At 38.7% G+C, this 17,504-nt stretch overlaps 1 protein-coding gene across 4 annotated transcripts in view; it reads left to right on the top strand.

Annotated features, from left to right (window-relative positions):
* Positions 1-10,839: 10,839 nt before the first annotated feature.
* Positions 10,840-17,504, top strand: part of LOC114054148 (nucleolar protein 4) — a 427,691-nt gene continuing 421,026 nt past the window's right edge. For all 4 annotated transcript variants that reach the window (XM_027877295.1, XM_027877294.1, XM_027877291.1 and 1 more), the window contains exon 1: positions 10,840-11,097. In XM_027877295.1, the coding sequence (XP_027733096.1) occupies positions 10,840-11,097 (258 nt within the window). The remainder of the gene's footprint in view (positions 11,098-17,504) is intronic.

Here is a 17,504-nt window from a genome sequence, read left to right as displayed (position 1 = left end):
AGGGCTGGATTTATTATTTTTTCTTTATCTAGATTTTTTTTTATTTTTGATTGTCTAGACTTAGGAAAATGATGGAGAAAGTTTTAATATTGTAGATTAAACTTAAAAGTATGCCATGTATATTTGTTTTCCTGGAGAGCTGGGTGTTAAACATTTACCAACACATCACTGACCACTGGAAGGGTAAAGAAAGAGAAGTTCTAGAGCTGAAGAAGAACTTGAGGGGAAGAATAAGATAAGGACCTAGGAAGTAGGATCAAGGGACAAAAAGAACATCAGTTGAAGAATAAAGAAAAAGGATGAAAGATGAAGCAAATTTCAAGAAAAAGGGAGTTGTTAAAACAATGTATATTCATAATACAACTTGATGAGACAAGTACATAGAAGGTTTAGTAAGATGAGATTGAAAATCAGGGGTGGTTATAAAGGTGCTAATAAAGTGAGAAGGTGAGGAGAGTAACAACTTGAGAGTAGAAGACACCCCAATGGATACTTTCCACCAATCGGTTTGCCAATGCTATTCTTCAAGGAGACTGTCAACAAGTAAGCTAAAGACTTGAAAAATCTCACTTCCCACAAGTGTAGAGAAGAGGGAAATTTTTTCAGTGACCTGAGTAGACTATAGTAATGTTTTTATTTCTGTTTCAGCCAAATAACTCTTATCCCATGTTCTAAGAACAGTCTGGTCTCTCATTTACCAGATAAATTAAAGGGTCATGAGAAATATTCTCCTATTTTCCAGGTTTTCAGGAAAAATGAAATATTTCATTTTAAAGATGGAAGAAGGGCTTTACTATAATATGAAAACAGAGAAGAATGACCTTAAGAATCTTGAGAAAATCCTGACATGTCAGAAGGGTAGAAGGTGAAAGAATATCACACTGGGAGGGGTGGGACAGGGAAAAATAAGGATCACTTAACACTGGGAGCTAAGAAACAGTTTTGAATCTCTTTGCCTGGAGGAAGGAAATGTGTCTGTAGAGGACAAAGCAGGTGCTTATCATTGAAGGAGTGAAGCAGCATACCCACTGAGATTTTCAGGTGATTTTACTCTTCAAATATAAAGGAATCATGAGGGAAGCTTCCCTTCTGATTCTCATCAGCAAGGCGGAAGTGATTGTGGGGGTGGAAATTATGGGAATTTGCAGGGAAGGTGAATAAATACATTTTGAAATATTTGAAAGAGAGAAAAACTATAGCCATCAGATGGCACTGGTAAGTAAAATCAGCTTGAATTATCATTTGAGGGTGGTGATGGTGGGGAATGCACAGGAGTCAGAGGAACTCCTTCCCACTTCCTTCGCAGGGCAGGGCTTCCCTGGCAACTCACTCCCTTTGTGGGGCAGGACTTTCCTTTAAAACTCAACACACTTTGCCTTCCATAAGAAAGTGAATAGTTGTCACCTTACTCACCTACTCTTGGAGTATGCCAACTCATATTCTTCAAGAATGTTTTTCCAGGCCATGGTTCTCTCTTTCTTTCAGGGCACACATTTAAAGAACCCAATAGGGGCAGCTAAGTGGTACAGTGGGTACAGCTCCAGCCTTGGAGTCAGGAAGACTTGAGTTCAAATGCAGCCTCAGACACTTGATATTTACTAGCTGTGAGACCCTGGGCGAGTCACTTAACCCCAATTGCCTCACCAAAAAGCAAATAAATAAAGAACCCAATAACCTCTCATCTCTATAAAATATGTAGCTCTGAACCTCAGACCAGTTTGCACTAGAAAACTCCACCTTGGACTTACAAATACTCAATAACTTGCATCTCCCCCCTTTCCAGGTGGTGTATAATATTCAAGGAGGGTCAAAATCACTGGCCAATGCATTTTATGATAGGTAAATTTAAAAATCTAAATTGGAAGGAACAGGTAATTATATTATTCAGTTGAATAATATAATAATATCTTATGTTTTCAGATTGCTTTAAGGTTTACAAAGTGCTTTGTTCCACTTTAAAGTAGGTGGTACAACTATTAATTATACTGGTTTAATAGACGAAGAAACCGTAGCGTGAGGACCTTATTCGTCTTGCTTATGCAGCTAGTAAAGGGCAGGTGGAGGGGAGTAAGGATTCAGACTCGGGTCTTCTAACTCAAAAGCTAGTGTTTACTTGTTTATTTTTCAATCAGTTGTTAACTGAGTTGGTTGCTGTCAATCTACTAATATTACTAGAATGTATATTGATTTTCAAAACTTTAGATGTGTTGTTAATCCAGCCAGGTACCCACAAAATATAAAAAAGGAATGCTGATTGATTGTTTGTTGGGTCGATACTTGCTGGAGAGGTTATTGGACACATGGATGGTACTCACACAAGATGAGAAGTCATAAGTTTCAATTCAAACTGAAAAAAAAAGAAAAGGATTACTTATATTAATGAAATTATAGATCTACTGAAGTACTGAAATACTGAGTTAAGTACCTAGGCAGCTAGGTGATACAATGGATAGAGCTCTGGGCCTGGACTCAGAAAGACCTAAGTTCACATTCAGCCTTACACTTACTAACTGTGTGACCCTGGGCAAGTCACTTAACCTTTATTTGCCTTTGTTTCCTCATCTGTCTAATGAGGATAATAATGCACCTAACTCCTAGGGTTGTCATGAAGATCAAATGAGATAATATTTGTAAGTCACTTTGCAAACCATAAAGTACCTCTAGGTATTATTTATTATTATTATTATTATTATTATTATTATTATATATAAATAGATTACAAAGTTTTAGAATGCTAAGTAGTTTCACCTCTCTGAATCTTAATTTCCTCATCTGTAAAATAAAGGGGTTAAACTGCATGATATGGAAGTACTTTCTAAACTCTAACATCTTATAAATCTGTGAATTACAACCTATATAGGATGAAGAGTTTGTCCAGTATCCCACATCTTCCCAGTGGTATATTTGCTTCAGGTCCAGCCTCAGAGATGAAGATCCCTACCTTGTAAGTCTGAAAGACATGATCAAGTCTGGAACAGACAGGAGGAAGAATAACCATGTTTCAAATAAAGAAGACTTCCCAGAAGGTCAGTTTTGGAACCAATGCAGGAATTTGGATCTGCTCAAGGATTGAACTAAAAGAGATTTAGTAGGAATTTAAGACATGTTAACTCCAGAAAAAAAAAAAAAACAGTTTTCTCATAATTTTCCCAATAAGTGACAATGGAAGATCAGGATAAATTTTCCTGAATCATTTTGGATGGCAATGGTTTCCTATATTCACCCAGTCCAAGTTCTTGCACTCCAGCATTGTGTGGATTTTCCTCATAAAAATCAGTTTTTGAGGTTTCAGGAGAGAGGATCATCAATCTTCCCCTGAGAGGGGATGGCTACCAAGACACAATCAGGGACCACCCAGTGAGGAAGAGCCACTATCAGGGGTACCCTTACCTCTTGCTGTCCTTTGTCCTTCTCCTGATGATGACTCCTGGCTTCTCTGATTCCAAGACATAGCCAGTTGGGAAGAGAAATGTTGGTATTTGTAACAGTTGGATGAGTTGATAATTACCAGTCATAAGCCTTCTAGTGAGATGGAGTGATGGAATGTACACTACCACTGACTCCCGAAGTCATCTGGGCCTTCTTGGCATTTACTCTGCTTCTTTACCTTTCAGATCTCTAGGAATTATCATCTGATCTACTTATGAATCCTAAGGAAAACTGGGCCTTTCTGTCTGTCCTGCAATTGAACTTTTATAAATAAATATATATGTGTGTGTATGTATATATGTATATATATGTATATATATATGTATATATATGTGTGTGTGTATATATATATATATATATATAGTTTCCCCCCATCATGAGGATAGGAAGTCTTTTTTTCCTATTTATTTGTATCCCTAGCACTTAACATAGTTCTTGGAATAAAGTTAATGCTTAATAAGTAATTTTTCTTTCATTTAATTTACTTAGTAGCTATTGAGTCAATTCTTCAATGGATCTATGATTTCATTTGGTATCAGTTGAAACTCGTCCATACCTTCTTAATGTGTGAATTTCTTTTCCATGTCCTGTCATTATTCCTTCATAGAGAATCCACTGAATGTGCCTAAGGCCTTCTTCTAAGTCTTAACAATCAGTGGCTACCAGCGCTACTCTTGGACTGACATTCTATTATTCCTCTCCCATACTGTGTGACCAGCCCATAAATGCTTGTTCTTTGAATTTTTTTTAATTTTTAAAAAGCTTTTTAATTAAAAAAACAAACAAACAAAACAAAACCACTAGCCACCTTCTGACAGAGAAATGATGGACTCATTATGCAGAATAAGATATGCATTTTTAGACATCCAGAATATGGGAATTTCTGTGCTTGACTATGTATATTTTATTACAAATGTTTTGCTTATTTTTTCCCAGTGAGGGAAGAGGAAAGGATAGAAAATAAATGCTTGTTAATTGAAAAAAATTAATTTAATTTACATGATCAACCTGACTTCCTTTCTGATCATACGTTTCCTAGATGATATCTTCTAGGCAGCATAGCAGAGTGAATAGAATCCTTACTAGCTAAGTGTGGAGGAGTTCATTACCAGCAAGTTAGCCACCAGTGTGTTTGTGTGTATGTATTTCAGCTCCAGTAATAAGATCTACACCAGGGGAGAGATTATCCACAGTGATGAAATATTGTATCTTTTAAGAATTGAAGTATCTTGCCTTACATTTGTATATCACATGCCATTAAAAAGAGATAGATGTGTGGACTTCTGTACATGGGTTTTACTGAATGAGAATAAAATCATGGGAGAATATCTCTTCCTAAGAGAAAGATGGCAAAAACAAAACATTAATTCTATCATGTCTAATACTTGTTTTTAATCATAATAGTTCATGTTTTTACAGTGATTTAAGTTGCAAAGTATTTTAAAAACATTATTTCATTTAATTCTCACAACAAATCTATGAAATGGATGCTATTATTAGATTATTTCATTTCATCCTCGCAACAGCCCTGTGAGATAGATATTATTATTTCCATTTTAAAAATGAGGAAGTTGAGTTTCGATGGTGTTAAGGGGCTTGGAGCTTGCTCAGGGCTCTCTCTCTGTCTCTCTTTCTCATCTGAGGTAGAACCCAAACCTAGGTCTTCCCAACTCTAGGTACAGACTTTATTTATTATGCCACATAGTTTCTTGATACAAAGCTAATGATACTTTTTAATGTGAAAAATTATAATTATCAACTAACATAGTAGACTAAAATATGTATTATAAGGCACATACCTACAGAACTATTCTTAAATTTTATTCACCAAATTCTATTCTTATAAAAGTGACTGAAAAGACATTAATTCATATAGAATCATTCAACTTTAAAGATTATCTAGTCCCATCCTCTAATATTGTTATATTCTAAAAGCATGGCTCACATTGCATGACTATAGGAAAAGTGCAAATCTTGGTTACAAGTACACAGCTTAAAACCCCTATATCTGGAAAAAACAGCAGGCATATGCTGTTAAACATAATCAATGTGTTCATTTGTTTTGCTTAACTCTGCTTCTTTTTCACAAAAGAGAGTTTTATGGGGGGAGGGAGGCAGGGTAACTAAAAAAAAAACCAACAAAGTTATTTTAAGGGTTTTTTTTTTAAAGAAAAGAGCCATGAGAATTTCTGAATATTTATGATAGCCAGGTCATTTACTGCATAAGGTCGTAACTCTTTCTGGAAAGTCTCTACATAATGACCCTGTATACAAGGTACTCTGTTACTCAACTGACAATTCAAAGTATAAAACAAGAAAAACCAGCACCAAAAATTTCGGGAAACTCCAAAGATCTTTTGTACCTTCAGCATAGAGGACTAAGGATTATGAGCTGGAGCTCATACCTCAGCCTGTTAAGTGCTTACAAATTATGCCATGGATTCCTCTGATTTTTTTATCTGTTAAAGTGAGATTCAACAATTATAAGAAAATGGTATTCCTATAGTTTCCCAAAAAAAGCAAGTTTCTTGTAATATTATTTTCAACTGTTGATTTGGAATGCACAAAGAAAATCACATTTGCTTTAATAAAAACCAAGCAATTCTTTTGAATTTTCAATTTGACATGTGCCAATCACTCTCATTTAGGTACAAAAATCATAAACATGTATCTGTGAAATAGCACAACTCAAGATATTTCTTTTAAAAGCTTAATAATATCTATCTATGTATTTATCTATCTAGGAGTAATGGGAAAGACTGCTGTATTTGAAGCTGAGACCTGGATTTGTTTTTCTTTAATATTTTATTTTTTTCCAATCACACATAAAAACGATTTTTAAAATGTGTTTTAAAAAATTTTGAGCTCCATATTCTCTCCCTTCCCTCCCCTCACTTCTCATTGAGAGGGCAAGAATTTTATATAGGTTATATATGTGCAGTCATGCAAAATATATTTCCATAGTAATCATGTTTTAAAAGGAAACAGACCAAAAAAGAAAGGAATCTCTCCCCTGAAAAATAAAGGAAGTTTAAAGAAAAAGGGGTTTCGACCCTCATTCAGACTCCATCAGTTCCTTCTCTAGAGCTAGGTAGCATTTTTCCTCCTAAATCCTTTGCAATTGTCTCAGGTCACTGAGAATAGCTAAGTCATTCACAGTTGATCACCATACAATGTTCTGATTCTGTTCACACTTTGTGTCAGTTAATGTAACTCTTTGCAGGTTTTTCTGAAATCATCTTTCTCATCTTTTCTTAAAGCACAATAGTATTCCATCAATCATATACCCTATCTTGTTCAGCCAGTCCCCAATTGATGGGCATCCCCTCAATGTCCAATTCTTTGCCACTACAAAAAGAGCTGCTATAAATATTTTTGTACATATTAATCCTTTTCCTTTTTTAAAAAATCTCTTTAGGATAAAGACCTAGTAGTGGTATTGCAGGTCAAAGCATATGCACAGCTTTATAGCCATTTGGGCATAATTCTAAATTGTTCTCTAGAATGGTTGGATCAGATCACAACTTCATCAACAATGCATTAGTGTCCCAATTTTCTCATATCCCCTCCAACATCTGTAATTTTCCTTTTCTGTCATATTAACCAATCTGATATGTGTGAAGTGATACCTCAGAGTTGTTTTAATTTGCATTTCTCTAATTAATATAGAGACCTGGATTTGAATCTGTACTTCATGCACCTACTTAAAAGTAAAGTCATGGACATGAGTTAGTTTCTCTTATCCTCAGTTTCTCTATCTGTAAAATGGGAATAACAATGCTTGCATTATCTACCTCCCAGAGTTGTGAGGAAAGTGGTTTAAAATTCTTAATGTGCTATATTTTATAGCAATGGAAATGATTTGTTTTCCTTTGATCACATGTTAAAGCTCCTTTTACTAGTTGTAATAGATCTTCAGTTCTGAACATCCATAAGCTTACATTAGTGTGTGCTGGAGTCAGGAGATTAACCTTTTACTGTATGTCCTCAAATAAAATTCAGTGTGCTCAATTCCTAGCAGTATGGGGACTTCAAAGAATCACCCCAAAGCCAACAGTCAACAACTAACAAAGAAGCATAAATGTCCATTTCTGGAAGCCTACTGCTCACTTTTTGCTCCATATCTTCACACACACACACACACAAAATAAAGTTATGAGAACACTATGTGCAATGTATTATGTATAGACCTTCTGGACAACACAAAGAGCTGAAACCTCAGTCTCAGAGCTCCTTGGAGTCTAACTAGAGGCAAGGCATACACAAATGAAGAGTATTTTACTTCGTATTTAAATTTCTTTTGTTATTTAAAACAATACAGGGCACCTTGTGATAAAGTACCAAGTGAGAAATACAGATAATAAGGTGTGTAGGGGTTCAGAGGGGTCCTTGAGTAATCAGGGAAGGCATCCTCAGCCCAGAAAGACTTGAACTGGGTCTTGAAGCTTGAATAAGATTCAGAAGGTAGAAGACAAGGAAGGAAGGTGAGAGAAATCTTCCCCAAGGATTTCAGTATTTGGAAATGAAATAGCCATAATAATGAGGGAATTATACAGCAGGAGAGAGAAAGTATGCTCTTTGGACAGCACTGTGAATCTTGAATTAACAGTCCAGGACCACCCATTCCTCTGGATTCCTTCGAGAAACCTCTGTTCAAGATGTTGCAGAATTGATTAATCCTGATTTAGACTTTTCCCCTTGTGAACCCACAATTAAAACATTCATGGTAAAGTTGGTCCTCTCCTCCCTTGATCACCAAAAGATATTTCCTCATTTAGAAAGATGATTTAAAGTATCCTACCATCCTGTTGCTAGTTTCCCTTCTGTTTTCACCCCTTAAGATACTGGAATGAAATGAAAGATGGGTGAATGTCCCAGAGATAGATGCTAATTCAATAGAGATGTTCTGTTTCTATTTCAGATGCGTTACATCCACTAGTCTTCCAGATGCGCTAATGGAGAGCAGAGAATTTTTTGGATGCATGTCTCTTTTCTACACAGTAACCACCACAACTCAGGACAATTTATGTATTTTAGAATAAAATGTTTTCTCGCACAAAAGGGTGAAAAATAAAAACAGGGTGGCCCGGGGCGCAAGGAAGCTGTTGTTGCAGGAATCCTGCAAGTTAATGTGAGAATTCACCCGGGACTCTAAGAAAGATGTGGAGTGGGAAGGGGGGGGGAACAAAAACTCTCTTCCCCTTGCAGCTGTCCCTTTCCTTCATTTGTTGCTCCAATAAGCAGTAATTAGGTCCTGAGCTAATGGTGTCAGCTGATCTGCTGTTTTTAGGCTAGACCCAGAGGAATCTCCATGGAAACCCTGCTGGAGTCATCCCCCCACCTGGATGCTGCGTGCTCCTTTCTGCCACCTGGCTGCTGCCTGGCCCGCTGCTACCACTTCTGTTGCCTCCTCCCTGTCTCTAACCTGCAGCCTGCAGCATGCGCACTGCCCCCGGGATCCCTAAATGGGACAATTCTGCCCGTGACGTCAGCGCCCAGCCGTCTCCACAGAAACTTTTGTCCCACTGGCCAATCAGGGAGCTCGGAAGGGGCTGGGGAGGGGGGCGGGAGGAGAAGGGAGTTGGGGCGGGGGGGGGGGGGGCGTGGAGAGGCGAGAGGTTTAGTGTGTGGAGCTGTTCAAGCTCAGCCTGGGCTGTCAGTCCCTGCTCCAGCCGCTGCGCGAGACCTTCTCATAGATTCATACACACTTTCTCTCTCTCTCTCTCTCTCTCTCTCTCTCTCTCTCTCTCTCTCTCTCACTCACTCACTCACACACACACAGGCTTCATGGGAGAGGGAGGCACTGACCATTTTGCAAGTGCTGGGACAAGACTGCCGTGCGGTGGGTGCAAAGACTCTTCCTCCCCACTTCTTGCTTTCGCTCTGGATACAGAAGACAGGGGAAGTACGGCATTTGAATTGGACTAGGTATTTGTGCACTTGTCTGGCAGTCTACTTAGGAAAGCAGCTGAACTGGACGAGTTCATGCCTTAACAGAGTATAATAAAAGGGGAAGGATTGCAGCTACTGCACGAGGAAGATGGGAACTCCTCTATTTCTATCTCTTCAATAAACGGAATGAAATACTGAATGGAGGAACCGCACACTACATTTGCCTGGGAAAATCGTCCGGCGGAACTAACAATTTGGCTACTTTCTTCAGAGGAGGGGGTGTTCATTACTTGGCAGGGGGAAAAAAGAAACCAGAAACCGAATGTATGAATTTGAAACCATTGGCCAAGCAAAGGGAGAAAATCAATCAAGATTGTATTTTAAACAAAGGTTTTCTAAGCTTTTGTACCATAAACTTACTTCAGTGTCTCGTGACCAGTTTAGCGGAGACGGGAGGATAATCCAGAGGAGTCCTACATGTGTGCATCATTATTAAACTGCAGACACACCGACAGCCGCCTTCTTTCATTTACCAACATCCAACTGGAAATTGAAATCTCTATTCCGTCCAATAGTTGATCATGTACAAACTCTATATGTATATCAATATATGAATAGCTTATATCCTGGGTTTAACTAGTAGGACATAGATGTGGAGCTGCAATTCAGCCCAGATGAATAAGAGGAGCTTAAATTTCGTAGTATTTTTTTAAAAAGAAAGAATTCTGTTACTGTGAAACAAATTCTGATAGGTTTATAAGATGACAGGTAAGAACTTTCACTGCTCTTAGCACCTTAACGCCCAAAGCAGTGAGCGCTGAGAAGCAGGACCCTGGAAAGGGGTGAGCTCAAGCGACCAATTTGCCCTCCAGTGTTTGCAACCAGGATAGACGCAGCTTTAGGGAAAGGATCAATCAATCCTCCAGGACAATCAGGAGAGAAAAAACCCTGGGAGATTTGAGGAGGGCAGGCTTTTTTTTTTTTTTTAAACCTGCGCTATCCGGGATGGGACCTGGAGGAGGGATGTTATCCTAGGCCTGAACACAAGTAAACATTTTGCATTTTTAGCAAACCAAGATATTGTGTGTTAGTTATTTTAAACCAAACCCCTCTGGGCTAGATGCTTTTGGAGACGTTGGGATGGTCCTGGTTGAACAACATTAAAGAGACTGATAACGTAGAAGGATAAGAAAAGCTTCAGAGACCCCCGTCTTCCCCTCTTCTGTGAGCCGGTGCAATTAAAAATGAACAAGAGACTTGGTAGATCTCGGCACTGATTGCTCCCCACCCCCCTTCCCTGACCCGGACCCTCTCCTCCCTCCCCTATCCCAGCCCCCTAAAGCCAGGATTTGATTGCAAGCGGGACCTCCTCTTGTTCCACATTGTGGTAGTGGATGCATTTTTCATGAGCACTAGGTGAACAGGTGCAAAGTACGTTTGGAAAATCCAGGCGGCCCATTTCGGTGGCGTGGCGTGGCGTGGCGTGGAGGGTGGTATCCGGCCATCTCCGAGGGGATCATGGAGAGCGACCGGGACATGTACCGTCAGTTTCAGGACTGGTGCCTCCGGACTTATGGAGACTCCGGAAAGACCAAAACGGTGACCCGTAAAAAATACGACCGGATCGTCCAGCTCTTGAACGGCTCCGAGTCGAGCTCCACGGATAATGCCAAATTTAAATTCTGGGTCAAATCGAAAGGTTTCCAGCTCGGCCACTCGGACGAGGTCAATGGTGGAGGTGGCAAGCAAGTGCTCTTCGTGCCGGTCAAAACCACGGTTAGTGAAGTCCCTGCCTTCCTCTCGTGTTTGTCCGCCGAGCGACCCACCGAGGCAGCCTGGAGGGGAAGGGGGAAGCCACAGTTGGCTCGTTTCTCTCCCTCCCCCCCCCTCCACCTGCCCTCCCCCTAGTCATCCCCATATCGCATTTGCCAGGCACGTTTCTCCCCACAGTTAAGTCTTTGTGGTTCTTTATTGCACAGCCCTAATGCACTTCGAGTCCCCTCCCTTCCTTCCCCTTCCCCGCACCCTCCTCTGCAGCTTCTCTCCGGGCAGGAGACGGCTTTGGGGGTGGGCTATTGTCCCGTCTCCTCAGCTGCCCGTCTGGCGTGTGTCCTGCCCGCCACATAAAGGCCACATCTTCATCCCACCGCCGCCACTAACTGGTTTGATAATGTACGATTCTGATCGATAGTGTACAGTGTCTCCTTATTGGCACAAAGCCCGAGTGTGGCGCTGGTCGTTGATTTGGGGGTTTCCCCAGGATATCAGGTTTTATTGTTAGACCACAGCCTGGGAGACGCGGGGCAGCCGGCAGGCACGCACGCCTGGATAATTGCGATGACTGGTTAGATTTTAGATATGCGGGTGTGTTCGCTCCCCCTCCGCAAATAAAGAAGCAGTTAGACGATGATCAACAAAGAGAGAGACGGGCTCTGAGCGCGATCAAATGCTGTATTTATTGCTTACTCTTTCTGGGATTGCTCAAGTCTCTCACAGCTTTGAAGCTTGCTTTAAGCACAGTCGCTGGGAACCACTAGTATTGCCAGCTTTGCGAGATCTGAGCCTGGAAAGCTAGACTTGGTTCTTTCTCATAGCAGAAGAGCTATAATGTTGGGTAGCAGCGGGAGCACCAGAATTTCCTATTTAAGAAGATGGGAACTATGGGCCACAAGTAGGTTTGCATATATTAAATTAATAATGCTTCTCTTTCTATATCATGCCACGGTGCGTAGCCTCTTGATTTGGGAGATGACAGAAGGTAACACATCCATCTTTTCATTTCTACCTTGACTTTCTGGTTTCTTAGTAAGCATCCTTATTTACTATTGGCAGTCATTGTTTACAATATCCCTAGAGTATGCAAAAGAGGAGACTTCTAGGGAGCTACTCTACCTTCACTATGAGAGAGGAAAAGGAAAATATTTGAATGTAGTTTGTTTTTTTTTTTTAAGGTATCAGTGAGAAGGCTGTCTTACATTTGAAACAATTTCTTCTATTCAAATTAAAATGTTTTTTTTGGTGGTTGTATTTTATAGGTATCTGGGCATTAGGAAAATGGTAAATGGAAGTAAATGACATAAACTAAGTATAGAAACTGTGCTGTTTTGTTTGGTTGTATCAATGAGTCAGACCTTTCCTTTACTCTTTGGCTTTACTCAAGAAAATTGTCAAATTGATATCCTCTCCCCCACCCCACTATTTAATGTAGGCATAATTGAGTTGACTATTCAAATGATCTGTATATATTGTAGAAATAGTAGAATGAACATTAACAGTTTTTTCACTTTATGAAATTATAATTTTAAGAACTGGAAATCTGTTTTTAAAATTAGCTAATATAAATCATAATTTATAAGTAAAAGGACTTATTTCTCATTTGGACATTACTAGACTAATTAAAGACAAACAAAAGAAAATAATCCACTTAAAAAAAGACATTAAAAAAAACCTTTTGATTAGAATGAGACATGTTTTAGAGAAAATTTGTGGTGCCAGAAACTTTTTCTACCCTCCTTCTTCTAGGGAAAACTTATTTCCCTCTGTTAACCTGTCAGGTTGCTTCACCTACGTGTGAGCTGAGTGAGCTGATTATGATTTGAATATAGTCATTTGAAAATGTTTATACATAATCCCAAATATAACATCAAAATCATGTGAATTTGTAAGATCAAAGTGAATACCAAACATGACCTCCTCAGAAACACCTTTACTAACAAGACACTGAGTTTGAGTTGTCATGGCATAGTTAAAGATTATTATTAAAGAAATTATTCTAAAGCTCATGATAAGTTAGTGAATTCATTTTGGCTTTCCTTAAAAGCAAAACACATCTGGAAGGTTTAGAGAAGTCATCTAACTTTCAGGTGGTGAGAAAACAATGGTTTTTGTCTAGAGCTTAAAAGCTCTGCCTCCCATTCAAGACTGTATCAAAATGTTGAAGAGGTTTATAATTCATGAACAACCCTACTGCTGTGTGGTAGTTTATGAAATTTTTATGCTGCCATTGTCACAGAAATGTAAGCCCCTTCTGCTTGTAGAAACAGTCCACCTCTGTATCAGAGTTTTTTCCTTAAACCCCACCCCCAACCAGTTTTCTTACACCATTTGTTTCCCCATATAGGAAAATTATTTCTCCCTTTGAAATGTTCATTGGTAATTTTCAATAGGAGTACATTTACTCAATGAAAAAAAAAATCACTATTTTGACCCCAAAGACATACTAGCTTAAAAAAGGAGGGTGGAGGGGTAGATACCTTTCAAGTCCAGTTCCAAGAATAATTCTTAGCTACTGGAGGTGTTGAGGTTTGTCGCTCAGTTCTGCTGTCAACCAGAGAGATTTGCTCCTGACCGTGCAGTAATCCACTGCTGCTGGTAATTAGACATCATTACTGCTGCGTTAAAGGAAAAGAGAGAAGGGGAGAGGACAGGCTGGGGCTAATTAACTACTTGATTCTAATGAAAGAAAGAGAGACTGATAGCAACTGGGAGGTTGCAAAGACTAGACATGCAACATAGACTTAATTGAAGCAAGGATTATCTTGTAGTCTTAAAATACTTGGTCTTATTTTTTATTTTCCATACATGATATATAGTAGGCTTTAGAATAGATCTCTTAATGAAGCCTAATCTCAACTGGTCACAAACCATAGTATTAATAAATATTTACTGATAGTATATGACAGTAGGGCATTTTAAAAAACAAATGTATCCTTCAATGTATTTGACCATTCAAGAACATTATGAAGGAGCCAGGCCTGATATTCAGATCATTCTGTGGTCTAGGAGACATACTCTTGGTCACCAAGCAACATCATCCTGCCAAACAGCCATTTTAGATTCAGAGTCGGACAACAACACATATGTAGTGAAATATTTATGCCTGAAGTACAGACAATATTCCATTCCATTTCAAATTACCAATATTATTTGCCTATGTTCTTTCAAACAGAGCAGGCTGCCCTGCATTGGAAATGATGCCCAGCTTAGACTTTTTTAGAGATGAAAAAACTGAGCAATAAGCCAGATGGATGACATTAAATAGTACAAAGTTTTTTCATCAGTGATACTCATCACTTAGCCTTACTAAGGTAGCAGATTTTCCTTCTTTGATAGTTCTCATTCTGGTTTCTTTGGATTCTCTACCTAGTTGGTCCTTAATGACATAGTTGTCAGATAACATGTGCCTCTGACATCATAATTCCCTCTTACTCTATCCAGAATGTATCATTTTATCTCATATTTTAGAAAGTAAGCTTAGGTATCTGCCACAAAATGTTCAAAGCTTTGGGCTAGGAATGAGGCTAATATAGTATAAATATCTCTTTTAAAAGCCAGACTATTTCAGAAAACTGGAAAGCAAAGTAAGCCTATGTTTTGTTTTTGATTCGTTCAGAGGCCAATACGAGAACTCTAATCTAAACTGAATGATGAAGTAATGTGAAGACTACTCTTTTTTATATAAATCTGTAGGAACAGACGCTGAAGTCTAAATTGTTGCTTTTTTCTCATAATTGCTTCCTCTTATATTTATCCCACTTGAGGACATAAAAGAAAAAAATGTGTTATCTTTAGTTACATCTTTAAAAAATAATGATTTATTCATTTCTGCAATCTGTAAGCCCCAGATTTCTATTGTTCTGTTGTGTATACTATGAGCTGATTACTGTACGATCATTAGGGTGAATATTCATGTAGCAGTTTATAAACAGTTGTAGTTTTTGTGAGTTATTTAGCCGTGGATTTGGTTATACAACCCTCTATATGTTTATCGTGATTCACCCCCTTTGTGTGAAGGAAGTAAGCTATTTAAGGGCCCCTACAGGTGATGTGTATGTTTCTGCTGGGCACAGATTCATGCCTGTGGCACTTGGATATTCATGCCTCTATATGGATGGGGCCTTGGTCTAGACATGGTAGGGCAAGGTCACTGATAAGATAGCTGAAGCCATGGGAGACACCTGATTGCTATGATATAAAATGGTCATGAAATAGGGGGAAAGAAACCCAAAATATTTGCCTTGATGTGAATCCAGCTTTTTTGTTTTGTTTCCTTCCCAATCACTCGTGAATGTAGCCACCAATTACCAAGCCAGTCTCCTCTTCATTCATGTATAGGTCTGACTAGCAGGAAGAATACCAAGAAGAGAGAGAAACTCTATCCAGAAGTGTGCTTGGAACATCACCTTCCTTAACAAAAGGATAATAGTAAAAAAGAGAAAATAAAGGATTTCTAAGTTTTTAAGAGCTCTTTCCAAATTTATACACCAATTTATCTCTATGAGATTTCTGCACTCTGTAAAGGATCTTCACCATCTTCTTAGCAATTTCAAAGGAATGGGGAATTTGCCAGTTCCCATATCTTTCTCTTAATGTGATATCTCTGCTTAAAGACCACTCTAGTCATCAGGAAAGGAGCATGGAGAAGACTGGCCCTTATATCCTGCTCACCGTACTGCTGTGACATGGACAGAAGGGAATGACGTAATAGGGGAAATATATTGAAGGTGGTAATTATAGAACTTTCAGAACCTGCAATCCTGTGCCATTAAGAAAGGCCTAGACCAGGTATGGGGAACCTGTGGCCTCAAGGCCCCATGTGGCCCTCTAGGTCCTCAAGTGCAGTCCTTTGACTGAATCCAAACTTCACAGAACAAATCCTCTTCATAAAAGGATTTGTTCTGTAAAACTTGGACTCAATCAAAAGGCCACACCTGAGGACTTAGAAGGCCACATGGAGTCTCAAGGCCACAGGTTTCCCCACCCCTGACCTAGATCTAGTAATTGGCTTATGGATTCAAAAGCTTGGAAATCATCTGTGAAATCACTTGGATTATCTGTTGTCCTCTTCATTTTTCAGATGAGGCCCAAAATGTTAAATGACTTGCCTAAGGTCATACAACTAGCTAGTGTGGAGGCTGGGACCAGACACACGTTCTCCTAACTCTTCAGTCCTTTTTCCACTAGTAAGAATCTTACAGTGGGGCATCTAGGTGGCACAGTGGCTAGAGCACCAGACTTAGAGTCAGGAGGACTTGAGTGCAAATCCAGCGACATGTACTTGCTGTGTGACCCTGGGCAAATCATTTAATGCTGATTGCCTCCTAAGAAAAAAAGAATCTTAAGGTTTGGGTTTACTAACATGGTAAATTTTCTAATACTATTTTTTATTTGAATAGCTGAGATGGAGATACAGCTAACCTGTTGTGTTCCTTTTAATCTCAAAATGCTCATATTAATGAATAGAATCAACAGGGTCAAACACACATACTTTTAATAGTGTTAGAATGGATGGGTTTGTATGCATTTTAATTCCTTGTTGCATTTTGATTTTTGTGTCTTACATGGTTTACATATCTATCATGTTATTGGTAGCCAGCCATCATAAAAAAATGATAGGTATGTAAGCCATATGAGACAGAAAAATCAAAATGCAATAAAGAATTAAAATACAGGGTGAATTTTTCTTGTGTACATTAGTTAAGATAGTGGATTAAAGATGCAACAACTCACTTAATACATAGAAATAAGGGTGTTTCATAGTTTTAGTCTACTGATACTACAAATTACGACATAAAAGAGTGGAAAAATAAGTGTACAACAGGACACTTTGGTTACAATGACCATATGTGTCATTTGAAAAAAAAATGAAACATAGAAATGACTGTCATAAAGGGATTTAAAATGAATCATTAAAGATCGAATTAGATAGATAGTATCCTCTTGGCATCAAGAGCACTGGCAGAAAGCCCTTAGCATATGGGGTGAAATATGACAAACTTATGGGAGGATGTGGACGAGTCACATATGCTGGTCAGATATGGAGATTACAATGTATATCCCTGAAGGGGAACACTCACACAGATGATCCATTGGAATATTGGAATATTTTCCAATGATTAGATAGTCCAGTGACTAGAATTCTGGATTTGGAGTCAGGAAGACCTGAGTTCAAATCCTGCCTCAAATACTTAACTGAGTGACCTTGGACAAATCACTTAATCTCTTTCAGCCTCAGTTTCTTCATAGGTAAAAGGGAGATAATGGTTGTGAAGGTCAGAAAAAAAGTGCTTTGCAAACCTTAAATTACTACATAAATGCCAGTAGTTGTTATCTTCTTCTTAAGTACAGAGTACTCAATTAAGTATCTTAATTAGTTAAGATAAAATTAGATTCAGCACTTATCA

Source organism: Vombatus ursinus, unplaced genomic scaffold, assembly GCF_900497805.2.
Source record: "Vombatus ursinus unplaced genomic scaffold, bare-nosed wombat genome assembly UNPS02014812.1, whole genome shotgun sequence".
NCBI classification, from domain to species: Eukaryota; Metazoa; Chordata; class Mammalia; order Diprotodontia; family Vombatidae; genus Vombatus; species Vombatus ursinus.
This window is presented reverse-complemented; position numbering and strand designations above follow the sequence as displayed.